At 35.8% G+C, this 13,096-nt stretch overlaps 1 protein-coding gene across 1 annotated transcript in view; it reads left to right on the top strand.

The window, feature by feature from the left end:
• LOC114049583 (lysosomal-trafficking regulator-like) overlaps positions 1 to 13,096 on the top strand; it is a 247,660-nt gene that overhangs the window by 202,438 nt on the left and 32,126 nt on the right. The window contains 2 exon segments of the mRNA XM_027870837.1: positions 2,020 to 2,086; positions 3,845 to 4,001. Coding sequence (XP_027726638.1) covers positions 2,020 to 2,086; positions 3,845 to 4,001 — 224 coding nt within the window.

Raw genomic sequence — 13,096 nt, 5'->3', positions numbered from 1 at the left:
CCAAACCTTTCGTTGTATAAGTGAGGTTCAAGTAAAACAACTTGCACAGGGTTACACAACTGCTAAGTATCAGAAGTAGAACTGTATTACCAAGTCCAGCACCATCCACTACCCTGAACTGCCTCTAGGTCACTTAAAACTCTTTGTCACTTAAAAAAGTCACATAAAATCTTTGTGCCACAGTGTCCTTGTCTCTAAGATGAGGGGTTTGGACTAACAGTGTTCTCTGAGGTCCCTTTAAGCTCTAAATATGTGATTATTTTAATTTTTTATAGTTTTAATCATATAGATTTGAACCATATATGTATTTTGTCCAGGTGTTTAAACTATTTGTAAAAGTGAAAGAGTTTATGTTCTTTGATGAGGTAAAGTACTCTATTAGAGTATTTTATTAAAGTAGATTATTAAGAAAGATTAGAAATAGGTTTATGGTAAAAATTTTAAAAATCATTCCCTTCATTCGTTTTCTTTTCTTCCACTTCTTCCTCCCAAGTAATACCCACATTTCTCAATCATAGACTTTAGTTTCCTTCTCTTCTTCATGCACGTATTAAAATGTTATCGAAGCATTATCACAATATAGATACAAACAAACAATTATTTCCTAGAATATCTATCTAGTATCTAGATATGTATCTAGAATACAGAACAGGTCAAGACATGGCCCCAAACTACATGGAACTGATAATCAGTCTAGTTAGGCTGCTGCTGTTGTTGTTGTTTGTAACTTCATTCTCAAAGAGGACCATGGCATCAGGAAGGTGATGCCCTGACTTTCAAGTGAATTGGATTTAAGTGAGGGGGGCGCTATGCAAAGTCACCAGCCTCACTTTCTCCTCCGGAGCCAGCTGGGCCCAGTGGCAAGATATAGATCAGGACAACTGGAGATGGCCCTGGATGCAGTGGGAGATCTTGGCCTTTTTAAGCTGAGGTCTTTCAGTTTGACTGAGGCAAAGAATGGCCTCTTTTACCTAGTCAAAAAAAAAAAACAAAAAACCCCAGTCTGGGAGGGAAAGACCCTCAAGGTTTCTGGCCAAAAAAGAAACAGTTGCTATTTACATTTACTCTGAGCCTTCAGGGCCCAAACAGTGACCAGGTGGGGCTGGGGCTGGGACTGGGACCTGTTGTTGGCCTGTCGGTGAGAGCCAGAGGCGTTTAAGGCAAGGTTCTTATGAAAGAAATCTAGCTCATAAGCCCCCAGATACCTTGTGAGGTTTCAGAGATCAACATTTACATTCTTTTGGGCAGAGTACCATCAAGTAAGGGTATTATACCCTAGGTGGTCAGAGGGAGAGGAAGGAGGAAAAGAGAAGAGAGGGAGAAAGAAGGAGCTGTGGTGCCCAACTGGAAGTGGCAAGTTGAGTCCCCAATGGGGCAGCTTGTCTTACTCATAGGTTTGTCCTTTGTTCTCGAGGACCATGGTATCAGAAAGGTGATGCCATGAGTTGCAAGTGAATTGGATTTATGTGAAGGAGGGCTGTGCAAAGTCACCAGCTTTACTTTCTCCTCCAGAGCCATCTGGGCCCAGTGTCAAGATACAGATCAGGACAACTAGAGATGGCCCCCATATACTGATTTTTTAAAAGTACTAAATTATACTGAATATAACCAGAAAATAAATCCACATATAATTAAGTGCTAATTGATTGGAATAAACAGTAGAAGCAAAATAAATTTGAAAGTGTAGACTGAAGTAATCATGAAAGTCTTCACTGCCAGGGGGCATTCTACAAAAGTCAGAAAGCAGCTTTATCAAAAGAAAGCATTAGGGATTACTGACTAGAGTTGTCAGTGCTCCATATTTTCTAAAATAATTTTATTTGGAGAAAATAAATTGATATATTGCATAAATTAGTTCTACCGCTAAGAGCCTTTGATACTATGTCTAAATAATAGACAAGACAAACTTTTCTTTCTTCCAGAGTATTTCTTGAGAATTAACTATGGCCAGGGTACTGTGGGAAGTTAATGGATAATTTAAAAGTATTCAAATTATTTTCTCCATTCTTCTCATTATAGAAATTTGTCCAAACCTATAGCTGTACAGTATAAAGAAAAAGAAGATCGTTACGTGGACACCTACAAGGTGAGCCTTTGGTGTGAAATTACATTACAATTTATAAATGTCTTTCTTCTCTAATTTGAGAAATATAATGTGTTACAGACTTAAGCATTTAAATTAATTTTATGTGCAGGTGTTTATCTTCTAATTTCATCAGGCTTCTGTAAATGTTCTATGTTGAATTGAAATATTTCACTTATCAAAAAATACACAGTGAAGGAGATAAATTTATTGTAACATCAGCTGAATGTTGTGGCATAATTGTTAGACCTAACCTATGTATGAGTCACTCTAATCTCTGAAATTCACCAAGGAAATTAGGGAGAAACAGATAATGAACTGCCTTGTTATTTATGGTCCTCAAAATTATTTAATGTAATAATATATATACACACATATTGTATATGTGTACTATATATGTATTTATGTGTTTAATATAGATAGATATTTTTATATATGATTATATATATGTGTGTGTGTATGTGTGTGCGTGAGTATGCATGCATTATGGTAACCTGAAACATCATCCTCCATATTTCTGGACACACACTTTGTATGTTTAGTCATAGCCTATTATGACACATTGTATGGAGATTTGCCATAATGAAATTTTAAAATTAGGGTATTATGGTCTCAGAGGAATGATTTTACTAGGAATTCTAAAAAAAAATCTTAGGCCAACTATTGCATCTCATTGTTGCATCTGTATATGAATGGCTAAGGCAGTAATACTCTGTTCTCATGTGGCCACTGTTTGCATCTTCCAGGGTCAAGCAGAGCCATGGGAGAGGCAGCCTCTTTTCAGTTTACAGTCAATCTGCTTGGTTTTATTATTAGAGATAGGCTAGAACTATCCACAGGATGTGAGACAAGTGAAAGGAATTAAATACTAAGAAAAATGCCATACCTACAGGAGGAGAAAACAGTAAGAACAAATTACTATCCATTCTTCAAATCACAATGTGACTGTAATATGTTGCAGATACATAAGAAAACTAGGGAAAGTATTTATGTGTGTATATATTATGTGCATTTACTTAAATGTGTGTGTGTGTGTATATGTGTATGTATTTCTGAAAATATCCCTTTAATCACATGATACATTACACTAATGATGTGATGTCTCTGTGAGGGTTAACACATTACGTTACAAATAATTAGTCCCCTAGAAGGGATAAATTAATTAGATTGCTTTCTAGTACTACTTCAATTCAGTAACCATTTATTAAGCACCTACCATGTCTCAGGCACTGTGTTAAGCCCTGGGAATAAAATTAAGTTTAAAAAGAAAGAAAGAAAATACAGTTCCTGTTCTCAAAGCACTTAAAATCTAGTGGGGAAAGACAGCACAAAAGGAAACTGTAAAGTGTAGAGATGGGATACTTGGGGGTCCCAACACAGGGACATCTTACTCTATGGAGTTAAAATGAGGCAGAGCTACATATGGAGAGTGGAGTGAGGTGGAAGTTCAGTTTCTTCCCTCTATAAAGGAAAGCAGGGAAGAGCAGAAAGAATGCAGAACAGTTAAGTTTTGAGAGAAGAAGAGCCAGAGAAAGGCAGAACATGGAAGTTACTTGGAAATGGGAACCCAAGACCTCCTGGGGTAATCAGTGGGCATCTGGGGAGGGTGAGCTAAGAAGAGCTCTAAAGGGTCACAGTGCATGTGCATATACACACACACACACACACACACACACACACACACACACACACCCTTCCTACTTTTTTGCCCAGAGGCAGCATTCATGCCACACCTTCTGACTTCTTTTCTTTTGATCTTAGTATCTGGAAGAGGAATATCGCAAAGGGGCTCGAGAAGATGACCCCATGCCTCCTGTCCAACCTTACCACTATGGGTCACATTATTCAAACAGTGGAACGGTGCTTCACTTCTTGGTTAGAATGCCTCCTTTTACAAAAATGTTTTTAGCCTATCAAGGTAATTTTTTTGGTTACTGTTTTTAAAAAGTGTTTAGGTTGTAGCAATACCATTAACACAAAAGATATTAATATGTTTACTGACCTCCTTCAGAATTATGGTGTGCCTTTAGTAGTGTTAAATGTTATTTTGTGATTTTATAATATTTGATAATACTCTCTGTTAGCCTTCATGTTTCTAGAGTGAAGAAATCTAATTTCTTTATTCTTCCAGAAAATCTGTCTTATTACTATAAGAGTTCCCTCCATTTCTGTAGATTGTCACATATAGCCTCTTTCACATATTGTGTGATTTTTGTCTACATGTTATCATGAATCCAGAGAGTATCACCGCAGTGCACTGGATGCCTTCTCTAGATCTTTTAACATTCCATAAGTCACAATGTAGAGCTTGAATCGTCCATCTCAAAAGCAGAGAATTTCAGCTTTGGAAGGGACCTCAGCAGCCATCTGTAAATATAGCTATGTACTGGTTGTTCAACTTCCAGGTCACTCTCCTTGTTTCCCCAGTAAGGTTAGTGCCTGGCTCATAATCTTTCTTTCTCCCCAACTCCTGCCCTCATACTTGGACATACATATTGATACTCTCAGCATACATATTGATTTCTCCTCAAACAGTTTAACTTCCCAGTTCTTCAGTTACTCATTTCCCATGACATACTCTACCACTTTGCCTCAGCTATGGACAAAGATGGTCATACCCTTGATATTGCCATTACTTACAAGTGTTGTACTTCATGCTTATGAACTTTGAAATTCCCATATCTGATCATAATTGGATATTGTCATTCCGCCTCTCCCTATGTTTTGCAACCCCTAAGCTTTTTCTTCTTCTCACTATGTCCTTCAATCCCTCCATCCTTCTCAGGCCATCACCCCAATATTGGCTACATTCTCCTCCCATTTCCTTCTTTAACCCGTGGAGAACCTCTACACTGGCCTCTTCTCTTGGGTCCTTTGCCCTCTTAGAAGTTTGCTGATCTTGCCTTGCCAAGTGTCAGACTTGGAGTCCTCCTGCCTTTGTTCCTACTCATTTGCTGCTGAATGAAACTGGAGAAAATCACAAAACTGGGCTGACCAGCTTCACTACAGTTTTATGTTATGTAATCTCAATTGGACCCTTGCTGCAACAAAGCAATCCTTTGACACTTCCCTAATTCACTCACTATCCACTCAGTACAATGGGTTTTTCAAACCTTGTTATCCTTCCTCAAACCTCTCCCCCAGCGCTCATCCGAGAACCTTGTCTTATAATTCACTAAAAAAAAAAATAATGCTATTTGCTGAGAACTCTCATTTTCCCTCTTCATCTTATATCACTCACATGTTTTCTTCCACTGTCCCTATTTCACATGAAGAAGTGGCCCTTTTTGCCAAGACAAACCGCCTCTACATTAATAAGTGATCCCATTCTATCCTGACTTCTCCAGCCTATTGCCATATCTGTCATCCTTACTGTCACTAATTTTCAGTCTCTCCCTGTCTACTTGTTGCCTCCCTACTGCTGACAAACGTGCCTATGTCTCCCCCCATCCTTAAAACCTTTTGCTTAATCCATTGATCTAGCTCTCATACTAAATCTTTCCTTCCTCTTGTGATTAAACTCCTTGAAATGGACATATTCAATAAGGGCCTATATTTACTTTCCTCTCACTCTCTTCTTCTCTGCAGTCCAGCCTCCTTCTCACCATTCAACTGAAATTGCTCTCTCCAAAGTTACCAGTGATCACTTAACTTCTAAGTCTAATGACCTTTTCTTAATCATCGTCCTTCTTTACCTCTGTGCATCCATAAACACTGTCAATCACCCTCTTTCTCCTTGATAAGCTCTTCTCTCTAGATTTTCATGACAATGTTCTCTCCTGGTTTTTATCTTACCTGTCTGACTACTTTATCATCTTTATCCAGGTCATACCTACTAACCGTGATTAACTCCAAAGCTTTTTCCTAGCCCCTTTTCTCCTCTTCCTCTCTACTATTTTACTTAGTAATTTCATCAGTTCCTATGTATTGAATTATCACCTCTATGCTAATGATTCTCAGATCTGTTTCTCAAACCCCAAATTCTCCACTGACCTACCTTTATATCTCCAGCTATGTCTTGGGCATCTCACACTGGTTGTGCTGTAGGCATCTTAAACTCAGCATGTCAAAAACAACTCATTTTGTTTGCCCCTAGGATTCCTATTAACTGCTTAGGGTACCACCATCCTTCCAATTATACAGGTTTCTAACCTAGGTGTCTTCTTCAATTCTTTACTCATTATTCCTATCCAATCAGTTGCCAAGTCCTGCCAATTCTACCTTTGTAGCATCTCTCATATATGCCTACTTCTCTCTTTTGACACTGCCACCATCCTGTTATGTACCCTCATTGCCTCCTACCTTAACCCCTTCACTGGTTAGTTTCCATGTCTCAAGTCTCTCCTCAATTCAGTCCAACTACCACTCAGTGGTCAAATTGCTATACCTAAAATGCTGGTCTCACCATGTTATCCCCATTCAATAAATTCCAGTGGCTCCCTATTACCTCCAAGATCAAATATAAAAATCCTGTTTGACTTGACATAACCTGGCCCCTTTCTACCTTTCCAGTCTTCCTATAGCTCACTCCCTGCCATGTACTCTGCAATCCAGTGACACTGGTCTCCTTGTTATTGCTTATACACAACACTCCCATCTCATGACTCCTTCCACTTTCACTGGCTGTCTCCCAAGTCTGAAATTCCCTCCCACCTCATCTTCATCTCCTACCTTACCTAGTTTTCCTCAAGACATAGCTAAAATATTTCCTTCTAAAAGAAACCTTTCTGGATCCATCTTAAGTTAGAGCTTTCCCTCTAATGATTAGCTCCAGTTTACCCTGTATATAAATTATTTAGTTGTCTACATGTTGTCTCCCCCATTAGACTAAGTTTCTCGAGAAAAGAAATTCTTTGTTTCTTTTTGGTTTGGGGTATTTTTTGTTTGTTTGTTTGTTTCATTTTGTCTTATTTTACCTTTCTTTGTATCCCCAGTGCTTAGCACTTATTTTTGTGTAAACTTAAGTTTACTGATTTGCTTCCTTGTTGACTTACCTAGTTTAGGAATTCTAAACCTGGGATCTAGGAATTTGTTGGGTTTTTTAAAATATTTTGATAATTGTGTTTCAATGTAATTAGTTTTCTTCTTAATTCTTTTATGTATTTCATTTTATATTTAAAAACATTATTCTGCAAAAGAATCTATAGGCTTCAACAGAGTGCCAAAGAGGGGTCCATGACACAAAAAAGGGTTAAAAACTCTTAGTCTAGTCCTCCCTATTTCTAAGAATCGTTTCTATAACATACCCAGGTCACCCAATTTAAATTTGGAAGGCACTTCAGCCAATCATCTATTTGAACCCATACCCAGGAACTGTTTACAATGTAATGTGCTTAACAAGTGGTCATTCCACCTTTCTTTGAAGATCTCTAGTGAAGGGGAATCCACCAGGGTGGCCCTCATACTTTTGGACAGATTTAATCATTAGGCTTTTTCCTGACATGAAGCCTAAATTTATCTTTTTATATTTTCAGCCCTTTGCTCCTGGTTCTGCCCTCAAGGTAGCATATAGAACAAATCTAATCACTATTCTACATGATAGCCCTTCATCTACTTTAAGATGCCACCTCCCAAGACAACCCATTGCTCTTTTATATATGTCTGATTATCTTAATAGATTTTCTCCAGTATTATAGCGTGTCAAAAATATTTTTTAATCCTGGCTGTCATCTAGGATACTAGCTATCCCATCCAATTCTGTGTCATCTGCAAATTTGAAAAGCAAATATCTATATCTATACATTTAACAAAGCCACTGATAAAAATGTCATACAGCACAAGACCAACCCCAGAGTCCAAGAGCACTGTACTGAAGACCTGCCAATATGACACCATCAAGGAATGACCATTCTTTGGGCCTGATCATTAACTCAGTTTAAAATCCATCTAACTGTACTATTTTATCCACATCTTCATATTTTCCATAAGACTAGCATGAGCATCATTATCAGATGCTTGCTAAAATAAAGGTAAACTATACATATAACATTCCCCTGATCTACCAATTTAGTTTAGTTTAGTTAATTTAGTTTAGTTTTCAGATTCTATCTTTAACTTTTTTGAACATTGGGATGTTTGTTTCTCTTCAGTCCTGTGGTACCTTTCCCATTCTTCACAGTCTTTCAGATACTACTGACAATATATCAACAGTCACATCTGCCAGATTTCAACATGCATAGATGTATGTAGTTCATCTGGACAGGTAACAACCTTATTGAGGGCAACAACTTGATATGTCTTACTATCTCCCTATCTCAGATATGAACTGCTTGTTAGTCATTTTTGTTGTGCTGTTTCCAGTGGAAAGCTTATTCTGTATGCTAGAGAAAACAGAAGAAAATTCAAAATTGAGCAATTCTGCCTGCTCTCTGTCATCCATTGCCGTCATTGCCTTTATCCCAGTGAGTGGTTTACTACTTTTTTGAACCTCTTCTTCAAAATAACAAAAAGAAGAATGAAGGACAAAAAATAAGCTTTTTTGTTATCCTTAGCTCTCCTCACTTAGTTTCAATTCATTCTGAACTTGAATATTCCTAACACTCTTCTTAAAATTATTACAGTGCTTCTCTTTGGTTTCCTTTATTCCCTCATGCAAGTGTACCTTTTTAAAATACAATGGTGCCTAGCACCTTTTACCTCTCTTGGCTCTTTTTGAGTAAGCTAAACCCATGATTAACAGATAATAGGTACACTTTATTCAAAAGCTCTCACTATGCCATCCCATTTACTTTTCTGAATTTACAATTTCCTGGATGGTATAATCAGTGGTGTAAGATGTCGATATATATCTAGTTTCAACCAGACTGCTTTCCAGTCTGTAAGTTTTGTTGGTAATATACCAAAATACTGAAAATTTATGTCATTTTATTTTATAGCCTGCAAGTTTGCTGATGTTTTTTATTGTTTTGGTTAGTTTTTTAGTTAACTTTCTAGAGTTTTCTTAACTAAACCATCACATCATATGCAAAAAAAAGATTTTGTTCCTCTTTGCTTATGATTATTCCCTCAATTTCTTATTCTTGTCTTACTACTATAGCTAGCATTTCCAACACTATAGTGAATAGTAAAGGTGATAATGGACACCCTTACTTTACCCCTGATATTAATGGAAAGACGTCTAGTTTATCCTCATTACAGGTAATGCTAGCTCTTGGTTTTAAAGGAATACTATTTATCACATTAAGGAAGGCTCCATTGATTCCTATATTAACAGGAATTGGTATTGTATGTTGTCAAAAGTTTTTTCCATATCTATTGATATAATAAAATAATTTTGTTATTGTAGCTATTAATATGACTAATTATGTTTATGATTTCCCTGATGCTGAACTAGCCCAGTATTCCTAGTATAAATAAAGCTTGGTCATAGTATATAATCTTTGTAATATGTAATAGTCTCATTGGTAATTATTTTGTTTAGGAATTTTAACATCAACATTGATTAGGAATTTTGGTCTTTAATCCTCTACTTCTAGTTCTTTTAATCTGGGCATTTTATATTTGTGTATATATTAATCAATTTCATTTAGTTTGTCAGTTTTGTTGGCATATAATTGGACAAAATAGCTCCTCATTATTTCTCTTATTTCTTCATTGCTTGTGAATTTACCTTTTTCATTTTTGGCATTGGTAATTTGGCACTGGTAATTTCCAGTCAAAGAAAAATGTAAGCAGCAAGAAAGATTTTTTTTAAAAATCAAATTAGCTAATGGTTGTTTTCTCCCCCCCCCCAAAAAAAAACTTATAGTTTTATTTATTAATTCAATGGGGGTTTTTTCCTTGCTTTCAATTTTGTTAATCTCTTCTTTGATTTTCAGGATTGCTATGTTATTGTTGACTGACTGGGCATATGATTATAGATTGAGAACTCGAGGGAACCTTAGAGGTTATTTAATCCAATTCTTTCATTTTATAGAGAAGAAAACTCATGGCCAGAGAAGTTGAATGAGTTTCCCAGTGTCAAACAGGTGTGAGTGACCCCCTGGGATTCAAACCCAGGTCATCTGCCTCCAAATCTACTGTTCCTTTGGCAGCAGTGTATACCTTTGAACATATCTCCTTATTTTTTATGCCTTGATTGATATTAAAAATCATTGAAAAAAGTTATCTGTAGTTTTATTTGTCAAGGAATGATCTTAAAACCTACAAGGTGTAATCTCAACTCATGCATGTGAGACACTTTGCTGAAGGAGGAAATTGGCTATAAATTTTGTAGGCTATGAATTAAGTAGGCTATAAATTTATATAAATATAAGGCTATATTTTGCCATACCTACTCAAATGCTTTCTTATAATTAAGATGCAATAAGTGGAATTTTGTGTTCTCTACAACTTTGAATTAGTTGTATAACAAAGAATAAATGGTCTGCTATGGAAAATCACTTGGGAAAGCTTATTCTTTTTTCATTTTTTCATCAAATACCCTTAATATATATGTGAATCACTTATATAAAGATTTGATAGAGATAGGAAAAGAAAGTCAGTAGTTACTGTTGTCTTTTAGATCTCTTTGTATTGGTTTTAATACAGTGCGTGATTTCCCCCCCTTTTAGGGGATATTTTCTCCTCATTCAAATGTCTTGAAAAATGTGACTTCAAAACTACATCTTCTCAAACATGAGCTTCTTCCATGTATGCTTAGTCTGTTCTAGCTGATCTCCTAGCTTCATTTTTTAAATGGCATTTTTACTGCCTCATATTTTACATTGGATATGGAGTTAAGTTCAGATGTAGATCGCACATTGGCACTAATGATAACAGGTTACTACAGAAACACTGGCATAAATTTTTCATCCTTTTTTTTCTACCAGTTTCTATAAATGTACTTGGCATGATCTGAAAGCTTTTAGTAAACTTTTACCTTTTCCATAGCCCAGTGTTTTATTTTTATTATTATTATTATTGTTTTTTTGTTGGTGAGGCAGTTGGGGTTAAGTGACGTGCCTAGGGTCACACAGCTAGTAAGTGTCAAGTGTCTGAGGGCCAGATTTGAGCTCAGGCCCTCCTGACCCAAGGCACCAGGATCTCTATCCACTGCGCCACCTAGCTGCCCCAGCCCAGTGTTTTACAAGACAATGATATTCTTAATCTTCTACCCTCTTTATTCATAATGTTTTGCAAATTAGTTTATATTCTAAACTGATGTTGCCTCAGTATCTTTCTGCTTGTCAAAGAGAACATGTATTTTTTTAAAGTTTTAACTTGACAGTCATCAACAAACATAAACATTTCAGTTTATAAAGAAGAAGAAAAGGGAATTGAATGTGACAGTGAACTGTTGTGCAGATATTTTTAACATGTATATTTAACAAAGTAGTAACAAAATCGTCCTGTTTGTTTCTGTCCCTTATTGAATTTCTTTGTTTGTTTTAGGGTGTTTTTTGTTTACATCTTATTTATGATCTTTTTTTTTTTTTTTGCATCTCTGTGACTACTCACTAACTCTTTCTCTTCAATAAAAGTCTCCTGCCTTATGACTAATAATTATTTCAGCAAGATAAATCAATACTTTGGCCATGTCTGAAAATATGTCTCATTCTGAACCTCTACTGCATCATCTGTCTTCCAAGATGTAATAGGCTTACTTAAGTATCAGTCTTCGAAAGTCTTGATTGGTCACTGTATTCTTCAGTTCTGAATTTTTTTCAGAGTTGTTTTCCTTTATGTTATTATGGTCACCTGTACATTGTTCTCCTGGTTTTTGTTATTTTACTCTGTATCATTTCATTTCATGCAGTTCTCAAGTTTCTTTGAATCCTTCATAGTCAGCATTTTTATGGTATAGTAATACACCTCTATCTCTCGTTTACCTGTTCTTCAATAGATGGGCACCCCATTTTGTTTCTAGAGTTTTCCTATAATTCAAAAGTTCTGCTGTCAATACTTTTGTGCTTATGGGTCTTTTTCCTCTGTCTTCAGTTTCTTTGAAATTGTAATAGTGAAGTCACTGAGTCAGAGAGTATGCACAGCTTAGTGACTTTTTGAATATAATTCCAAATTAGAAGAACATTTTTTTTTGGATAAGGCTATTTCTTTTTTTTTACTTTCTATCAGTTAAACTTCTGAAGGAAATGATCATAAAGTCAATGGTTTTTCCTTAATCCATTTCCCTTTTTTTTTTCCTTGTTTAGTTAATAGCTTGCCTGAATGATTTGGATTGAAGCTATTATGATATTATACAGTGCCATCTTTATCCTTTATCATTTTTATCCTTTTATCTCATCTTGCATTGATATTAATATTTGCTCTAATGAGCTGATCATCTGAATGTTCTGAAACAACTGGTTCCAAAGTGACTTTCACAGCATTGTCACTTCTGCCTATTCAAAGGAAATATAATTTTTGTAATTTTGTTCAGTGCCTACCATGTCTCACACTCTTCTTGAAGAAAGTATTAAGTGAACACAGTTATGAATCTTCTTTGAACCAAGCCTTTGGCTTTTTTCATTTCTTAATCAAATTTTCCAACCCATCTTTTATTATTTTCCCCTTTACCTTACTTCACTCTGAAGTCACTAACTGTCCATGTATATGTTGACTTGGTTGGAATTTTTCAGTTCTTTGTAGAATTTCTCTACCTCTTCATTCGCTGTAACAAATGTTGGTGCATAAGCAAGTTATCTTCAGACTGGTCTTTTTCCTTATATTTTATCAGGAATATTGCTAAAGAAATCTAAATGATACTTCTTTTTTGAACTTGTACTCTTGGTAAAACCATCTCTTTTATTTCTTTCTCCAAGAAAAATGTAATTATTTCATTTAGCTGAAAATTCCTTATATCATGTTTTCATTTGTAGTGAAAATATCCATATTAATCTGGTTCATTTTCTCCAGTTATATATTAAGTTGTTGGATATTAAACAAAAATCTTAAATTTAGAGTACCAACAGTTAAATTAATGTTTATACATAGTCTAAAAACTGATTCTGAGTACACTCTGCCCCCTTTTCCACCTCTCTGCTAATACTCCAAGGAAGTAGAATCTATACAGAACAGAAGCCAGTCTTAATATTT

The sequence above is a fragment of the Vombatus ursinus genome, unplaced genomic scaffold, assembly GCF_900497805.2.
Source record: "Vombatus ursinus unplaced genomic scaffold, bare-nosed wombat genome assembly UNPS02014798.1, whole genome shotgun sequence".
NCBI classification, from domain to species: domain Eukaryota; kingdom Metazoa; phylum Chordata; class Mammalia; order Diprotodontia; family Vombatidae; genus Vombatus; species Vombatus ursinus.
The sequence above is the reverse complement of the archived record's forward strand: the minus strand, read 5'-3'. Positions and strand labels throughout refer to the sequence as shown.